Source organism: Jaculus jaculus, chromosome 1 (genome assembly GCF_020740685.1).
Source record: "Jaculus jaculus isolate mJacJac1 chromosome 1, mJacJac1.mat.Y.cur, whole genome shotgun sequence".
Classification (NCBI taxonomy): Eukaryota; Metazoa; Chordata; class Mammalia; order Rodentia; family Dipodidae; genus Jaculus; species Jaculus jaculus.
In genome coordinates, this window is record NC_059102.1 from 158,688,556 (window position 1) to 158,703,655 (window position 15,100).

Sequence of the window (15,100 nt, forward strand, 5' to 3'; positions counted from 1 at the left end):
AAATAAATAAATAAAAATAAAATATTTTTTTAAAGAGACAAGGTCCTCAAATGTCAGACCACCCATGGCCACAACCTGATACCCTCTGGCCAAGTGAGGGTTGTGGGCCTCTCCAAGGGCTGGGGAGACCATAGTATCCAAGTTTATCAAGAGTCAGAAAGGGTACCTCCTGGAGCTTTCTTTGGAAGGTGCTGTCTTGGCTGAGTGGCTCTGTCAGCCTCGGCTCTGGGATTGTCTTCAGAGGTGGAAAGTCCTGAAAGCTTCCCCCTGTCCATACATTAAAGCCCACACTCCTGGGCAGGATTCAAAGCCCACACCATTCAGACCCCACATGCCCTGGCACTGTGTCTCCCTGCCCTGTCCCGTATGCGCACAGCACGGCATCAGAGCACTCAAACTCTGGGAAGCACGAGAATTCGCTGAGGAGCTATGTTTCTGGACCTCAGCCTGAGAGACTTAAGGCCAGCTGACTAAGGTGGTCTGGGACTCTGCCTCAACTCATGTCCACAGAGATTCTGAGAATCACACCCTGAGCCCGCTGCTAGCTACCCAACCTCCAGGTTCTTGCCTAGCTTGCACCTTCTTCCAGGGGCACTGCCCTTCCCCATCTGCCTCTCAGAGTCCCTAGTCTTCTCACAGGGGCTGCCTTCTCCAGAGAGGCTTGGTGACACTTCCTGGGTGTGCTTCCCTGGCACCTGCCACCTCATACAGCCCAAGACCATCACCCCATGTGTGAGTCATTCACCCTCATTGATTTTTTTTCCCCATTCATTCAGGATCCACTGTGGGCACAGACCATCCAACCTTCAGCACAGATGGAGCCTGCGCAGCGGACATCCCACGCAGGTGTGATAGAAAGAGCCTCTGGTGGCCACCGGCAACAGGAAGCCTTCAGTCCCTTTGGAGGGCTCCAGACCCTCCCTGCCCACCCACACCCAGCTGCTGGGGAATCCCTCAGCAGGCACAGCTGGCTTAAAAAGGAAATGCACGGTCCCATAGCTCACCCCCTTTTATTTTTAGAAGTGTGACTCATCCTTGTACCAAGTGCTGGAACATCTGCTAGGCCAGTTCCAGGGGGAGAGGCCCACTGCTGGGGCCCAGGCAGGGTTGAGATGTGAAGCAGTGACTTCCCACCCATGCCACGATAACGTCCATGGTCCTTGGCGATGGCACCTTGAAACAGACCAGAGGAAGCGTGATGTGACCGACCTCACTGTCCACAGTGCCTGCCACAGCCCAGGAAACAAAACACACCATGCTGGTTCCTTCTTTGTGTTACATGGTGTCCTTTCTCTTACACCTGCTCCTGGGTGTCATGTGCTCTTCTATGTAGTTCTTATAGGGGTGTGTGTGTGTGTTATGTGCATGTTTGTCTTATTTATTATTTACTATTTATTTATTTGAGAGGACAGAGAATGAATGGGAGTGCCAGAGCTTCCAGCCACTGTAAACCAACTCCAGATGTATGCACCACTTTGTGCATCTGGCTTACATGGGTCCTGGGGAATCGAACCTGGGTCTTTTGGCTTTGCAGACAAGTGCCTTAACTGCTAAGCCACCCCTCCAGCCCAACCCTATTTTTTTTTAAATATTTTTATTTATTTATTTATTTGAGAGCAACAGACTCAGAGAGAAAGACAGATAGAGGGAGAGAGAGAATGGGCGCACCAGGGCTTCCAGCCTCTGCAAACGAACTCCAGACGCGTGTGCCTCCTTGTGCATCTGGCTAACGTGGGACCTGGGGAACCGAGCCTCGAACCGGGGTCCTTAGGCTTCACAGGCCAGCGCTTAACCGCTAAGCCATCTCTCCAGCCCCCAACCCTATTTTTTTTGAGACAGAGTTTCTCCCTGAACCTAGAGCTCACTGATTCAGCTACACTAGCTGGCCAGTAGTCCCCAGTGATCCTCCTGTCTCATCCTTCCCAGTCCTGGCATTGACCTGAGTATTAGGGATGTGAACTCAGGTTTTCAGGCTTGTGATGCAAACACTTTACCCACCGAGCCATCTCCCTAGCCCCTAAACTGGAACTTTTACCATCACCTCTAGCTACGGTTTGAAACAGTTTGAGTATGTGCCCCAGGGGTTCACACGCTGGAAGCTTGATCCTCGGTGCCGTGCCATTGGAGAGAACAGACTTGTTGGGAGGAGAGGAGAATGGGTCGGTGGGAGCTGCCGTCCAAAGAGATCAACATGTTCTCAAAGGCCAAAGTTAGTTCTTTTTTTTTTTTTTTTTTTTTTTTGGTTTTTTGAGGTAGGGTCTCACTCTGGTCCAGGCTGACCTGGTATTAACTCTGTAGTCTCAGGGTGGCCTTGAACTCATGGCAATCCTCCTACCTCGGCCTCCCAAGTGCTGGGATTAAAGGCGTGCACCACCATGCCCGGCTCCCAAAGTTAGTTATTGAGAGAGGCTGGCTTCCTGTCTCACCACGCAATCTTCCTCTTGAACATTTCCACCATTGGGATGCCATCTGCCATGAGGGCCTCACCAGATCCAAACAGATGTTCACGCCATGCTCTTGAACCTCTGAGACTATGAGCTAAATGACCTCTTGTCTTCTTAAGGACCCCAGCCCCAGAATTTTGTTCTTGTCACTGAAAATGGACTAGGGTGTTTTATATCCATACATATGGTTTCTAGGTATCGAGTTGGACCTGCCTACCAAATTGAACTCTGCTATTGTCATCTGCAACCAAGTTTCCTTGGTTCTCTTCCATTTTCCAAAATAATCATTCACACAGCCATAAATTATTCTCTCCAGTGTTCCCTGCCCCACTTCTGATTTCTTCTTCTCTTTCCTTCTTTCTTTTTATAGACAGGGTCTCATGTATTCCAAGCCAACCTCTCCATGTAGGTGAGAATAAGTCTTGAATTCTGATCCTCCTGCTGTAGGCATGCCTGCTTTATACAGTGCTGAGGGTAGAACCCAAAGCTTTGTTGCAGTTGCAGGCCAGGCAAGCCCTCTCCCCACTGAACCAGATCACCAGCTCTGATTTCTGCTTCCGGTTTTCAGGATTCAAGTCTTGAAATCTGAAATCCATTCTACTCCCTGTGATTATTCCTGCCTCTGATGTGCTAATTAATTCGGGGATTTACGATTTCATATCAATTTACAACTGATATGAAACTTTGACAGAGTTTCATATCAATAATCACTTTGCCACGTAAGAGAATTTGGAAACTTTCTCTTCTGTTTGAGCAAAGCTTATCTAGTGAGGACTGACCTGCTGGTGTGACAGGCTCCCCCCAAGAAACATGCAAGGCCAATCTGGTTAGATGTTACATCTCTGCTCGAGTCGTCTTTTGAAAACCGTATTCCGATGCTCTCAAAGTCTCTCGGTCATTTACACATACCGCGCTCAGCAGTGTGGTGAATATGAATGCCCCCCACAGACTTCATGTGTTGGAATAGTTGGTCCCCCAGCTGGTGGTGCTATTTGGGCAGGTTGTAGAACCTTTCAGAGATGAAACCTAGCTGGAGAAAATGGATCTCTGGGGGGGGGGGGGAGCAGCCCTTGAGGTATAGAACCCAGTCCCACTTCCTGTCCTATCTCAGCTTCCTGGTCTGCAGAGTTGTGAGCAAGCAGTCTTGCATTGCTGCCGCTGCAGCCTTGAGCACTCCCCACTGTGATGGACTGTCCCCTCAAACTGTGAGCCACGATCATTCGTCCTCCCCTGAGTTGCTTCTTCTCAGAGATTTGGTCACAGTAGGGAGAAAAAAAACTAACACAGTCAGTTATTTGCCTTTTTTATGACTTTAGGGGTTTTTTAATTAAATTAATTTTTTATTGACAACATCCATAATTGTAGACAATATCTCATGGTAATTTCCTCCCTCCCTCCCACTTTCCCCTTTGAAACTCCACTCTCCATCATATCCCCTCCCCCCTCAATCAGTCTCTCTTTTATTTTGATCTCATCTTTTCCTCCTCTTATGATGGTCTTGTGTAGGTAGTGTCAGGCACTATGAGGTCATGGATATCCAGGCCATTTTATGTCTGGAGAAGCACGTTGTAAGGAGTCCTACCCTTCCTTTGGCTCTTACATTCTTTCCACCACCTCTTCTGCAATGGACCCTGAGCCTTGGAAGATATGATAGAGATATTTCAGTGCTGAGCACTCCTCTGTCACTTCTTCTTAGCACCATGATGCCTTCTGAATCATCCCAAGGTCACTGCCATCTGAAAAGAGAAGTTTCTGTAACTAAAAGCGAGAGTAGAATTAATATATGGGTATGAACGTTAAGAGAAGTGCTTACTGGGCAGTTTGGTGAGCATAGTAGATACATTTATCCAGTCAGCAGCAGATGTTACACCCCTAGGGCTCATGACTACCTCTATTGTAGGTTTTCAGTATCAGGGATTCATTCCCTCCCATGGAGCAGTCTAGGATTTTTTTTTTAAATATACTTACACTGTGTTACATATTTTCTTCTCTTTTTTCCCCCTCAAAAATCCAGCAGTTAGGCTGGAGAGATGGGTTAGTGGTTAAGGCGCTTGCCTGTAAAGCCTAAGGACCCAGGTTCAAATTCCCAATACCCACAGATGTACAAAGTGGCACGTGTCTGGAGTTCATTTGCAGTGATTAGAGGTCCAGGTGCATCCATATTCTCTCTCTCTCTGTGTCTCTTTCCCACTTTCTCCTGCTCTCTCTTAAATAAATAAATAAACAAATAATTTTTTTTTAATCCAGCACTTGGAACTGGGTATAGCAGCACACACCTTTAATTCCAGCCCTTGGGAGACTGAGGTAGGATGGTCATCAGTTCTTCAGTGGTGGAGCGACTGGTAATTTACCCATACTGCAGTAGATAACCCTCACCCATGCTCGTACAGGCAGCCTTAACTAAACTCGGTGGGACACAAGCATGTGTACACACACACACACACACACATACACACACCCCAAAGTAGAAATGAAACAAGCTAGGAAGAAGAGAAGGGGCTCAGCAGGAAGGGGACAAGAGTAGGTGAAAGAGAGAGGATGTGATCAAAATACATTATGTATGTGTACAAAATTGTTAATACAGCCAGGTGTGGTGGCACACACCTTTGATCCCAGCACTTAGGATACTGAGGTAGAAGGATCACGATGAATTTCAGGCCAGCCTGGACTACAGAGTGACTTCCCAGTCATCCTCAGCTAGAGTGAGACCCAGTCTCAAAAAACAAATTGTCAGGGCTGGAGAGATGGCTTAGCACTTAAGGCGCATGGCTGCAAGACCAGGTTCAATTCTCCAGGTCCTACATAAGCCAGATGCACAAGGTGGCACATGCATCCGGAGTTTGTCTTCAGTGGCTAGAGGCCCTGGTGTGCCCATTCTCTGCCCCCTCCCCCATCTCTAATAAATAAATAAAAATAAAATAAAACAAATTGTCAATAGCCAGGAGTGGTGGCGCACACCTTTAATCCTAGCACTGGAGAGGCAGAGGTAGGAGGATTGCTGTGAGTTCGAGACCAGTCTGAGACTACACAGTGAATTCCAGGTCAACCTGAGCTAGAGTGAAACCCTACCTCGAACCCCCCCCCCCCCGCCGCCAAAAAAAGAAAGAAAAGAAAAACAAACAAAAAAATGTCAATAAAATAAACTTTTTTTTTTCCCCACATAAAGCCATTCATTTACAGCCTGTTTAGAGTAACAACCATAAATGGGCCAGCCCCTGATGGGGACTCCAGGCCTCCCTCCTCCTGCTGGGTTGCTGGGATCCAGAAACCTGGACTCCGGGACTCTCGGGGGAGGGTGTTTGCAGCAGGGTAACCAGTAACACTGCCCAACCTGACACCTTGGTGAAGACTTGTGCCAGCTGCCCAACCCATGGCTGCTGGCTGGAACCTGGTGCGCTGCCAGCTCCAGGCAGATGCAGAGGAAGGAGGCCACAGGATGCAGTGGCCATGGGCCTGTGGCATTAGGAGTACTTGGTGTTGGAGATCTCCCTCCAAAGCAAGGTCTTGAGGTGGCTGAGCACCAGCGAGTGGTGGGCCTCCACCTGGCTGGCCAGTCCACTCAGCGTGGTGCAGGTGTGCAGCTGCCTGCCCAGCTCCTCTCGGAGGTCGGCGGGGGCGCCAGGCAGCAGATAGCCCCGGAGCAGCTCACACACCTTGGCCAGGTTGGGCTGGATGAGATCACCCTTGCACTGCCGCATGAGCTGGTCGCAGGGAGCCCTGCAGTCACGCCCAAAGGTGCAGTCAGAGCTCTGCTCACAGTGGCGGCCCTGCAGGAAGCGCCGCACGGTGGCCTCGGGCACCACCTGCCGCAGGTCGGCCATCTGGAAGTCGTAGGTGGCCGTGTAGCCCACGTTGGCCAACGTGGTTTCACACATGTAGAAGGTCCCATAGGAGCCATGGAAGAGGTCCTCCTCGAACTCCAGCAGGCCGATGGCGATCTTGGCGCGCCAGGGCCATGCAGGCCCGAACCACTGCTGGAGCGCCCTGTGCAGTGCAGGGGGCAGCAGCGGGCGCAGGATGGGCGGCAGCGCGGCTCCACGGCCACGGGGAACAACCTCAGTGAGGTAGAGGTCCCCGCAGAAGCCCAGCAGGCCGGAGGCGTGCTCCTTCTCCTGCAGGGACAGCAGCAGCAGAAACTCGTTACGCTGCAGCAAGGCCCACACGGTCTTGGCCTCGGCCAGGGACACGCTGCTGTCCTTGTTGATGTCAGCCATGAGCAGGATCTGGTCAACCAGCGCTGGCAGGGAGGGCAGGTAGCCCAAGTTTGTCTTGAGAAAACTGAGGGTCATTTCCCAAAACTCCTTGACGGAGGGGTGCGTTGAACAGTACCAGCTCCCGCCTAGGGGACGCATCTGGTGGGACCCTGGGGCTCAGGGCCTCCTCCATGCCACATTTGATGGTCACTGCTTTGTGGTTGCAGAGTCCGCTGTACACCTGCTGGCCTGGGGCGGAGCTCAGGCAGGTCTTCCACTTGACTCCGTGCAGATCGCACAGGTCGCGGCACGTGGGACCAGAGATGACGTCCTTGCGGTACAGGTCACAGATCACCGCCTGGCAGACGTGACCGCGACAGAGGTCGGAGTTGGCTGGGTGGCGCACGTACACCATCCAGCTGCCCGCGAAGATGCCCAGCCAGACCAGCAGGATACACTTCACTCTGAGGCCAGGAAGCCGGCCCTGCAGGTCCTTGGAGAACAGGCAGCGGAGCCCCAGGCGCCGCAGCCACCACATGATGGGCGCAAGCCCGGTCTGCCCGAGGCCCCACGGCTGGCTCGGCCTCAGCCCCGGCCAGGCATGGCCCGAAACAGCCTCTGCTGACACGCCATGCTGCGGCTGCGCGCCCCGGGCCCGCGTTAAAGGCGAGGGCGCCCGTCTTTCTGACCGCCGACCCGGCCGCCCGCGCAGGAGGGAGGAAAATGGCACGTGGTGGGGGATGGGGGGATGCAGAGTGGATACATGGGCTAAATTTTATTTATTTATTTATTTGATTTTGGATTTTCGAGGTAGGGTCTCACTCTAGCCCAGGCTTACCTGGAATTCACTGTGTAGTCTCAGGGTGGCCTCGAACTCATGGTGATCCTACCTCTGCCTCCCCAGTGCTGGGATTAAAGGCGTGCGCCACCATGCCCGGCCTAATTTATTTATTTATTTGCGAGAGAGAGAGAGAGAGACAGAGAGAGAGCCCATAGGTGCCCTAGAGCCTCTTACCACTATAAATGAATTCCAGACACACATGCCACTTTGTGCGTCTGGCTTTACATGAGTACTGGAGAATGGAACAGGCCAGCAGGCTTTGCAAGCAAGCGCCTTTAACTGGTGAGCCATCTCCCGAAACCAATAAAATAAACTTTAAAAAAAAGAAAAACTATAGGCTGTAGAGATGGCTTAGTGGTTAAGGCTCTTGCCTGAAAAGCCAAAGGACCTACGTTCAATTCCCAGGACCCACATAAGCTAGATGCACAAGGTGATGCATGTGTCTGTAGTTCATTTGCATCAGATGGAGGCCCTGGTGAGCCCATTCTCTCTCTTTATATGTGTGTGTGTGTGTGTGTGTGTGTGTGTGTGTGTGTGTGTGTGTGTGTGTCTGCCTCTGTCTCTCTAAAATAAATAAAAATAAAATATTTTTTTAAAAAGAAAAGAAAACCTGGGCTGGATAGATGGCTTAGCAGTTAAGGCTCTTGCCTGCAAAGCCAAAGGACCTTGGTTCAATTCCCCAGGACCCACTGACGCCAGATGCACAAGGTGGCACATGCATCTGGAGTTTGTCTGCAGTGGCTGGAGACTCTGACACATCCATTCTCTCTCATTCTCTCTCTCTCTCTCTCTCTCTCTCAAATAAATAAATAAAAATAAAATATTTTTAAAAAGAAAAGAAAACCTAAATAGATGAAATTACTTCTAATATTTTATTTAAATCCACATTTCAAAATACCATCTTTTGGATGCGAAAGCATTATTAACGCGATGTGTTATATTTCTGTGTCAAGTCTTTGACTTGCTGGAGCAAATGTCACACTTCTAATGTGTCTTAGTTTGCACTGGCCACAATTTCAGTGTTTAGTGGCTGCACGTGCCTGTTCAGGGCTGAGCTACTGTTCTCAGACCTCTCTGCCCACTATTTGTACCTCCCAGATGGCAAGCCAGCCATAAGTGAGTACTTTGTGTAGCATACATGCACATGTGCCCCTGCACACCCTTTCTGAGGCCTGAGGAGATTGTCAGGCCTCCATTGCTCTTCTGCTTATTGCCCTGGAACTTCCTGTTTTGGGGGGAGGGCTGACTGGCTGACCAGGGAACTCCAGTGATCTTCCTGTCTCTGCCTTCCTCGGCTCTATGGGTCCAGGAATGCCATGCCCAGTTTTTTAATGTGGTTTCTGAGGGTCAAGCTCAAACTCTCTTGTCCACTGAGCCACCCTCCCAGCCCCATGTCTTCTTTTTCTCGTGGGGTTAAGGCCCCCCAAATGACTTCATTCACCTTCATCATCTCCTGAAAAGCCCTGTCTCCAAAGTCACTAGCTGAGGTCCTGGGGGCCCAGGGCTTCAACCTACAAGTTCAAGGGCATACACAGTCCATTTATGGATCCATTGCTCAATTCACGGGTCCCTTACCCATCAGCTACTCACAGTTCTCCCCAGGGCCACTGCTGGTATCAGGTAGCCGCTAGCCATGAGCAGAGGAGCACCACCTCCTATGACCAAGAGGGAGGCAAATTTGTCTCAGCCTTAGACTTTCTGAGACATATTTGTGTGTTTTGCTTTGCTTTGCTTTTTGACACAGGGTCCTTATAGCCTAGACTGGCCTTGATCTCCGTAAGTAGCCAAGAATGACTTTGAACTCCTGATCCTCCTGCCTCTGCTTCCCAAGTGCTGGAATAACAGGCATGCTAGTACCACTGTTTCTGGCTCCCTGGAACCCCAAGGAGCCTTTAGCCAGCCCACCATGGACAGAAGGTTCCAGCCTATGACACACCTGCTATTCTGAAGGTCTAATAGGAACAAACCCACCTAAAGGTGTTATAAAAACATTGGACTGGAGGCTCGCTCCATGGGCGGAACACACCCCTGACACTGAAAATTTAAAACAGGGGTAGTCATGAGCCCTAGGGGTGTAACATCTGCTGATGTCTGGAAAAATGTATATACTATGTTTATCAAACTGCCCAGTAAGCACTTCTCTTAATATTTATACCCTTATATTAATGCTACTCTCACTTGAGTAGAGAATCTTCTCTTTTCAGATGGCAGTGACCTTGGGGTGACTCAGAAGGTATCATAGTGCTAGAAAGAAGTGACTGGAGTACTGAGTAACATCTCGATCACACCTTCCAAGGCTCAGGGTCTAATGCGGAAGAGGTGGTGAAAAGAATGTAAGAGCCAAAGGAAGGGTGGGACTCCTTACAACGTGCTCCTCCAGACACAAAATGGCCTGATATCCATTGACCTCAATGACCTCACAGTGTCTGACACTACCTACACAAGACCATCATAAGAGGAGGAAAAGATCATGACATCAAAATAAAAGAGAGACTGATTGAGATGGGGAGGGGATATGATGGAGAATGGAGTTCAAAGGGGAAAGTGGGGAGGAGGGAGGGACTTTTTTATAATCATGGAAGTTGTTAATAAAAAATTTGAAGAAAAAAAAAACATACCCACTTGGGGCTGGAGAGATGGCTTAGCAGTTAAGACACTTGCCTGCAAAGTAAAAGGACCCAGGTTCAACTCCCCAGGGCCCACATAAGCCAAATGCACAAGGGGGCGCACACATCTGGAGTTCATTTGCAGTGGCTTGAGGCCCTGGCATGCTTATTCTTTCTCTCTCTCTCTCTCTCTCTCTCTCTCTCTCTCTCTCTCTCTCTCTCTCCCCCCTGCCTATTTCTGTATCTCTCTCTCAAATAAGTAAATAAAATATTTTTTGAAATGCCCACTTGCAAGTCAGGCTTGGTGGCGCACACCTTGAACCCCAGCACTCGGGAGGCAGAGGTAGGAGGATCGCCGTGAACTAAAGGCCACCCTGAGACTACATAGTGAATTCCAGGTCAGCCTGGACTAGAGTGAAACCCTACCACAAAAAACAAAAACAAACAAACAAAAAAATACACCCACTTGCCAAGCTGGTGCCCAAAATAAAAACCACAATTGCAAAAGCTATCCAAGGGGCTGATGGGTGGTACAGGCCACAAGCTCACTGACTGATCAGCACTTGCCTGCCTTCCTCTATGGCAATGTTATACAGGCTGACAAGAAGCCCAGACAGCACGCCTTTAATCCCAGAACTCGGGAGGCAGAGGTAGGAGGATCGCCGTGAGTTCGAGGCCACCCTGAGACTACATAGTGAATTCCAGGTCAGCCTGAGCCAGAGTGAGACCCTACCTCGAAAAACCAAAAAAAAAAGAAGAAGAAGAAGAAGAAGAAGCCCAGACAACAAAGTCTCCGACACTTCTTCCTCAAAGGGTGCCACGTGACATCCTTCTGCTTGAAAGGGAAAAGCAAGGGTTTCTGGGCCATCATGGATCACCTGTTCTCTTCTTGTATGAAACTTGTATACGGAGCCCTGAGTAGCTACAGTCTTCTTGTAGCCATGAAGCCCAAAGCACATTCTTATTTTTAGCTTGTTTTTAATTGACAACTTCCATAATTATATACAATAGATCATGATAATTCCCTGCCCTCCCTCAGGGACTGTGTTCTTATGAAATCATGGAAGTGCCACACTATAGCCTCAAATGCTAAGGACAGATATCTCACTACACGATCTTGCTCAAAGGGAAAAACAAATTACTGACCATAATCACTGAACCAGGGAATCACATCAGATTGGCAGAAATCTAGCTTTTATTTTATTTTATTTTATTTTATTTTATTTTATTTTATTATCTATTTACTTATTTGAGAGAGACAGAGACAGAGAATGGGTGCACCAGGGCCGGAAGCCACTGCAAACAAATTCCAGACATATGTGCCACCTTATGCATCTGGCTTATATGGGTCCTGGGGAATTGAACCTGGGTCCTGTGGCTTTGCAGGCAAGTGCCTTAACCACTAAGCCATCTATCCAGCCCCAAAGGTCTGCCTTTATTTTTTTCTCTTTGTGTGTGTATGTGTGTGGGGCACACATGTGTAGAGGTCATAGATAAACTTCAGATGTCTTCCTAAATCACTCTCTACCTCATTCTTTTGAGACAGGGTCTCTCATTGAACCTGGACTCACTGGTTCAGCTAGGCCAGCTAGCCAGGAATCTTCCTGTCCCCATCTCTCCAACACTGGCATTACACAGGTGAGTGCCATGATGTCCAGCCTGTCACGTGGTTGCTGGAGATCTGAACTCAGGTCCTCATGCTTGCACAGGGAGCACTTTACAGTGAATGCTGAGTGTAGTGGTTGGAATGTGTTGCCCCATAGACTCAGGCTGGTAATTTGAATCTCCAGTGGGTAGAGCCCTCGTGGGAAACAGGTATAATGTCACCTGGGGCAGATCTTAAGTCTAACCCTAAGGTGCTTGGCAGAGGACAGTTTTGGAGCACTGGCATTTCTTACTCGGTGGTGTTGGAGTCTGCTGCCTGTTTGATGGTGTCTCTTTGCTTGTATCTCTGGAAATGAGCCGGCTTCTTCCACCATTGATGGTGGCCCCTTGAAATCTGTAAGCCTGAAATAAGCCCTTCCCCTCCATAAGCTGTGTCTGGTTAGATGTTTGTCCTGGCAGCAAGAGCTGACTGCCACACTGAGCATCTCCAAGACCCAGACCTGGGTCATCTGCTGTGTCTTTGTGATGGAAGTTTGGGTGGGTGTCCTTTCCCCCAGTTCCAGGAAAAGCCCAGGACGTTCCCACACAGCTGAAAGGTGAGCCTTGGGTTATGAGTGCACGGCCCCTCCTGCACACATACGGACACAAAGGTAACCCACATTCATGTGTTGCATTAGCATGTGAACTCTGCCCCTATTCCAGGCCACCTGGGGTTCCTAGGACATGGGCCCTTGAGTCTTAAAACCAACACAATCCCATGCAAACCAGAGCAGCTGTCACCTGGACCCCATCAGTTCACTCTCATGGCCACAAAAGCAGATCTTCTCCCTTGAAGATCATGTGCAACATTTTCCAAGAAGACCAATGAGAACAGCCCTCCCCACCTTGGGGAACAGCGGTCAGGCGGAGCACTTGGTCACTCCACAGGAAACTGTTCTTCAATCTGGGATGCTTTAGCCACCCAGGGGACAAATCAAAATAGTGCACAGGGCCCCACCTGCTCCACACCACCATGGAGGAGATGCGGTCACATGTCTGTCATCCTCTGTAGTCCACTTGCACCCCAACTAACTCCCTCTGCTACTCAGTCCTGCCTGAATCAGTTCCCCAGTCTTGGCAGGTCCTGTGGGGGCCAACCAAGATCTTTTGAGCTCAGACAAGTGGACACGGTCCCGCATGCAATAGTCTTGTCCTGAAGGCCACCAAGGCTTTACACTGCAGTGATGGCTCCCAGCTGACACATCCCACCATGTCCATCTTCAAGTGTCCACTCACCCAGACTGAGCCAAGCAACTCCCTTAATGACCCCCTTAGACTTTGCTCTTGACAGAAGCCCCAGCTCCTTCCATAAATGTCACGTGTGCAGAACGGCACTCATGTCCTGGAGCCAAGTTAGAATACCTCCATAGTGTTCCAGATAGTGAGATCTTGCTTGTCTCCAGACCCTGTCTCCCAGGACACCTTCTGAGTGGGAAGTTCTCCATGGGGCCACATGAGGCGTCAGCCCCCATGAGCTACACAATCAGCTGAAGGGATCCCCAGAAGTACAGATCTCAGGACAGACCCCAGGGATAATGACTCCACTCCGGGATGGGGTGGAGCTGGGACACCTCCTTGCTGCCATCCCCCAGATGACTTGAGTCCACACAGGCCAAGGGAACACCAGAGCAGATCACAAAGTCAGCGTCATCAGGCCTTTGCAGTGAGGAGGGGCGGGCACCAGATTCCCCACCCAAGTCTTTTTCCCCCGCCCTGCTGACCTTCCATCTCAGCCGCACACCTAAACCACCAAGGAGCCTCAGAGGGTGCCCAGGGGTCCTTCTCTGCCTGTGATAGCTGGTAAGTTTCAGGGGGACTTTCCCCATCCTGCCCTCCCCGGACCCTCGGGGTGACCTGCTGAGGTAGGAAAAGAGAAGCTGAGGCTCCAATGGGTAGAAACTTGTCAGTGCCAAATAGAGCTGCGTTTAAACTGTCTCACAAGTCCAGCTCCTTTCCCACGTCTGTCCTGAGACTCTTCCCAGGGCTTGCCTCCAAGGCAGCTGTCTGCATACAGCCTTGGGAGGTGGACTGGGCAGAGCACCCCATCAGGGCTGGTCTGGGGTGTGGTCATAATTAATTGTCCTACTAGACTCTTCACACAACCCTACCCACCACCATTGCCTCTTCCCACAAACAAATTTACAAAGAATTAGAGGCAGAAAGTTAAGACATTCCCACAAGACGCGCACTGCGATGGGAACCCGAAGCCTGGCGACAGACATGTGGTAGCTAGTGGCTGCTCTGTGGCAGACACCCCCCACCACCAGCACCTATCACCCCATGAAACAGTCTGGGCAGGCTCTGTGATCTCTCTGAGCCTCTGTCTCTTCTATAGCCCTCTAGTTTCTACAGGGTGAGTGGGATGCAGGGGGGGCGGGTCATGTACCTGCCTGGTACTTGGTAAAGGGACTGGAGGGACTGACCCCAGCTAAGGGTACTTTGGGGGCCCAGTGTGGAGGAGCACCACAGTTCCAGCCGCCACGGAGCCAAGTGCTGGCCTGAATGGCTTGGTAGGTGCGAATGAAAATTTCATGCACGGTGGTCTCCGTGGCATCCCGTGACTCAGGTGGGTGGCCCGCTGCCTCCTGCCCACCCACCAAGGAATAGAGTACAGCCCAGGACAAAGCCTTCCCGATGGGGTTTCAGCGGGGGGGGGGGGGCCTGGGACACTAGTCTTCTTTGGGTTTGCTGGGCCGGGCCCGAGCCAGCCTATAGTCCATGTAGGTCCCCAGACAAGACCACAAGATGAAACGCACTAGTAAGATGATCACCAGCAATACCATGAGTGGGTCGGGACCCACGGCATCCCCCAGCCAGGAAGCCATGCCCAGGAGAGGGAGGGTTGTCACCCCAGGCTGGCGCAGCGGGCCCCTCTCCTTGGAGTTGGTGGGGCGAGGGGGGGGGGTGACGGTGGCGGGCTACAGCTCTCAGTGTCGCCTGCTTGCAGGTGGTCTCTTGTCAGGGATCAAGCCCTTGCAGTTCACAGTCTCCCACACAGGCCAGTCCTTCCCACCACGCTGCAGGCCCCCGGGGGCCTCCCCGCGTGTGTGAGGGGACAGTTGGGGCGGCCAGCGGCCTCGTTGGTCAAGAGGCCCGTGCACCATTCATCGGGGGAGCTAACCACTCCGGGCGCTGACAATGGCAGCATTGTCCAGGGGCCCGGGGTGGGGGGGGCGGGAGGCCACCGGGAGCCCGCCTCCCGCGCGGTCCCCGCATCCCCTGTCCGCCGGCGCTGACGTAATCCCCAAACATGGGCCGCAGCAGCTGCTGAGCGAAGCCGCCGCCTCCTCCAGGCGCTTCCGGCCGCGGCGAGACAATCGGGCCCTTTCTCTCCGCAATTAGCTATCACTTCTGCAGGCCGCGCCGTCTGAG

The 15,100-nt window shown here is 51.1% G+C and overlaps 1 protein-coding gene and 1 pseudogene across 1 annotated transcript; both read right to left on the minus strand.

Annotated features, from left to right (window-relative positions):
* Positions 1-5,843: 5,843 nt before the first annotated feature.
* On the minus strand, positions 5,844-7,067 carry LOC101608584 (annotated as a pseudogene).
* A 7,330-nt stretch (positions 7,068-14,397) lies between these two features.
* Positions 14,398-14,553, minus strand: Smim38 (small integral membrane protein 38). The gene has a single exon (XM_045134720.1). The coding sequence runs from the start codon at positions 14,551-14,553 to the stop codon at positions 14,398-14,400; it is 156 nt and encodes a 51-aa protein (XP_044990655.1).
* Positions 14,554-15,100: the final 547 nt, after the last annotated feature.

Excerpts from the sequence above, each read along its gene's own strand:
- Smim38 (XM_045134720.1), bottom strand. The coding sequence starts at position 14,553 with ATGGCTTCCTGGCTGGGGGATGCCGTGGGTCCCGACCCACTCATGGTA.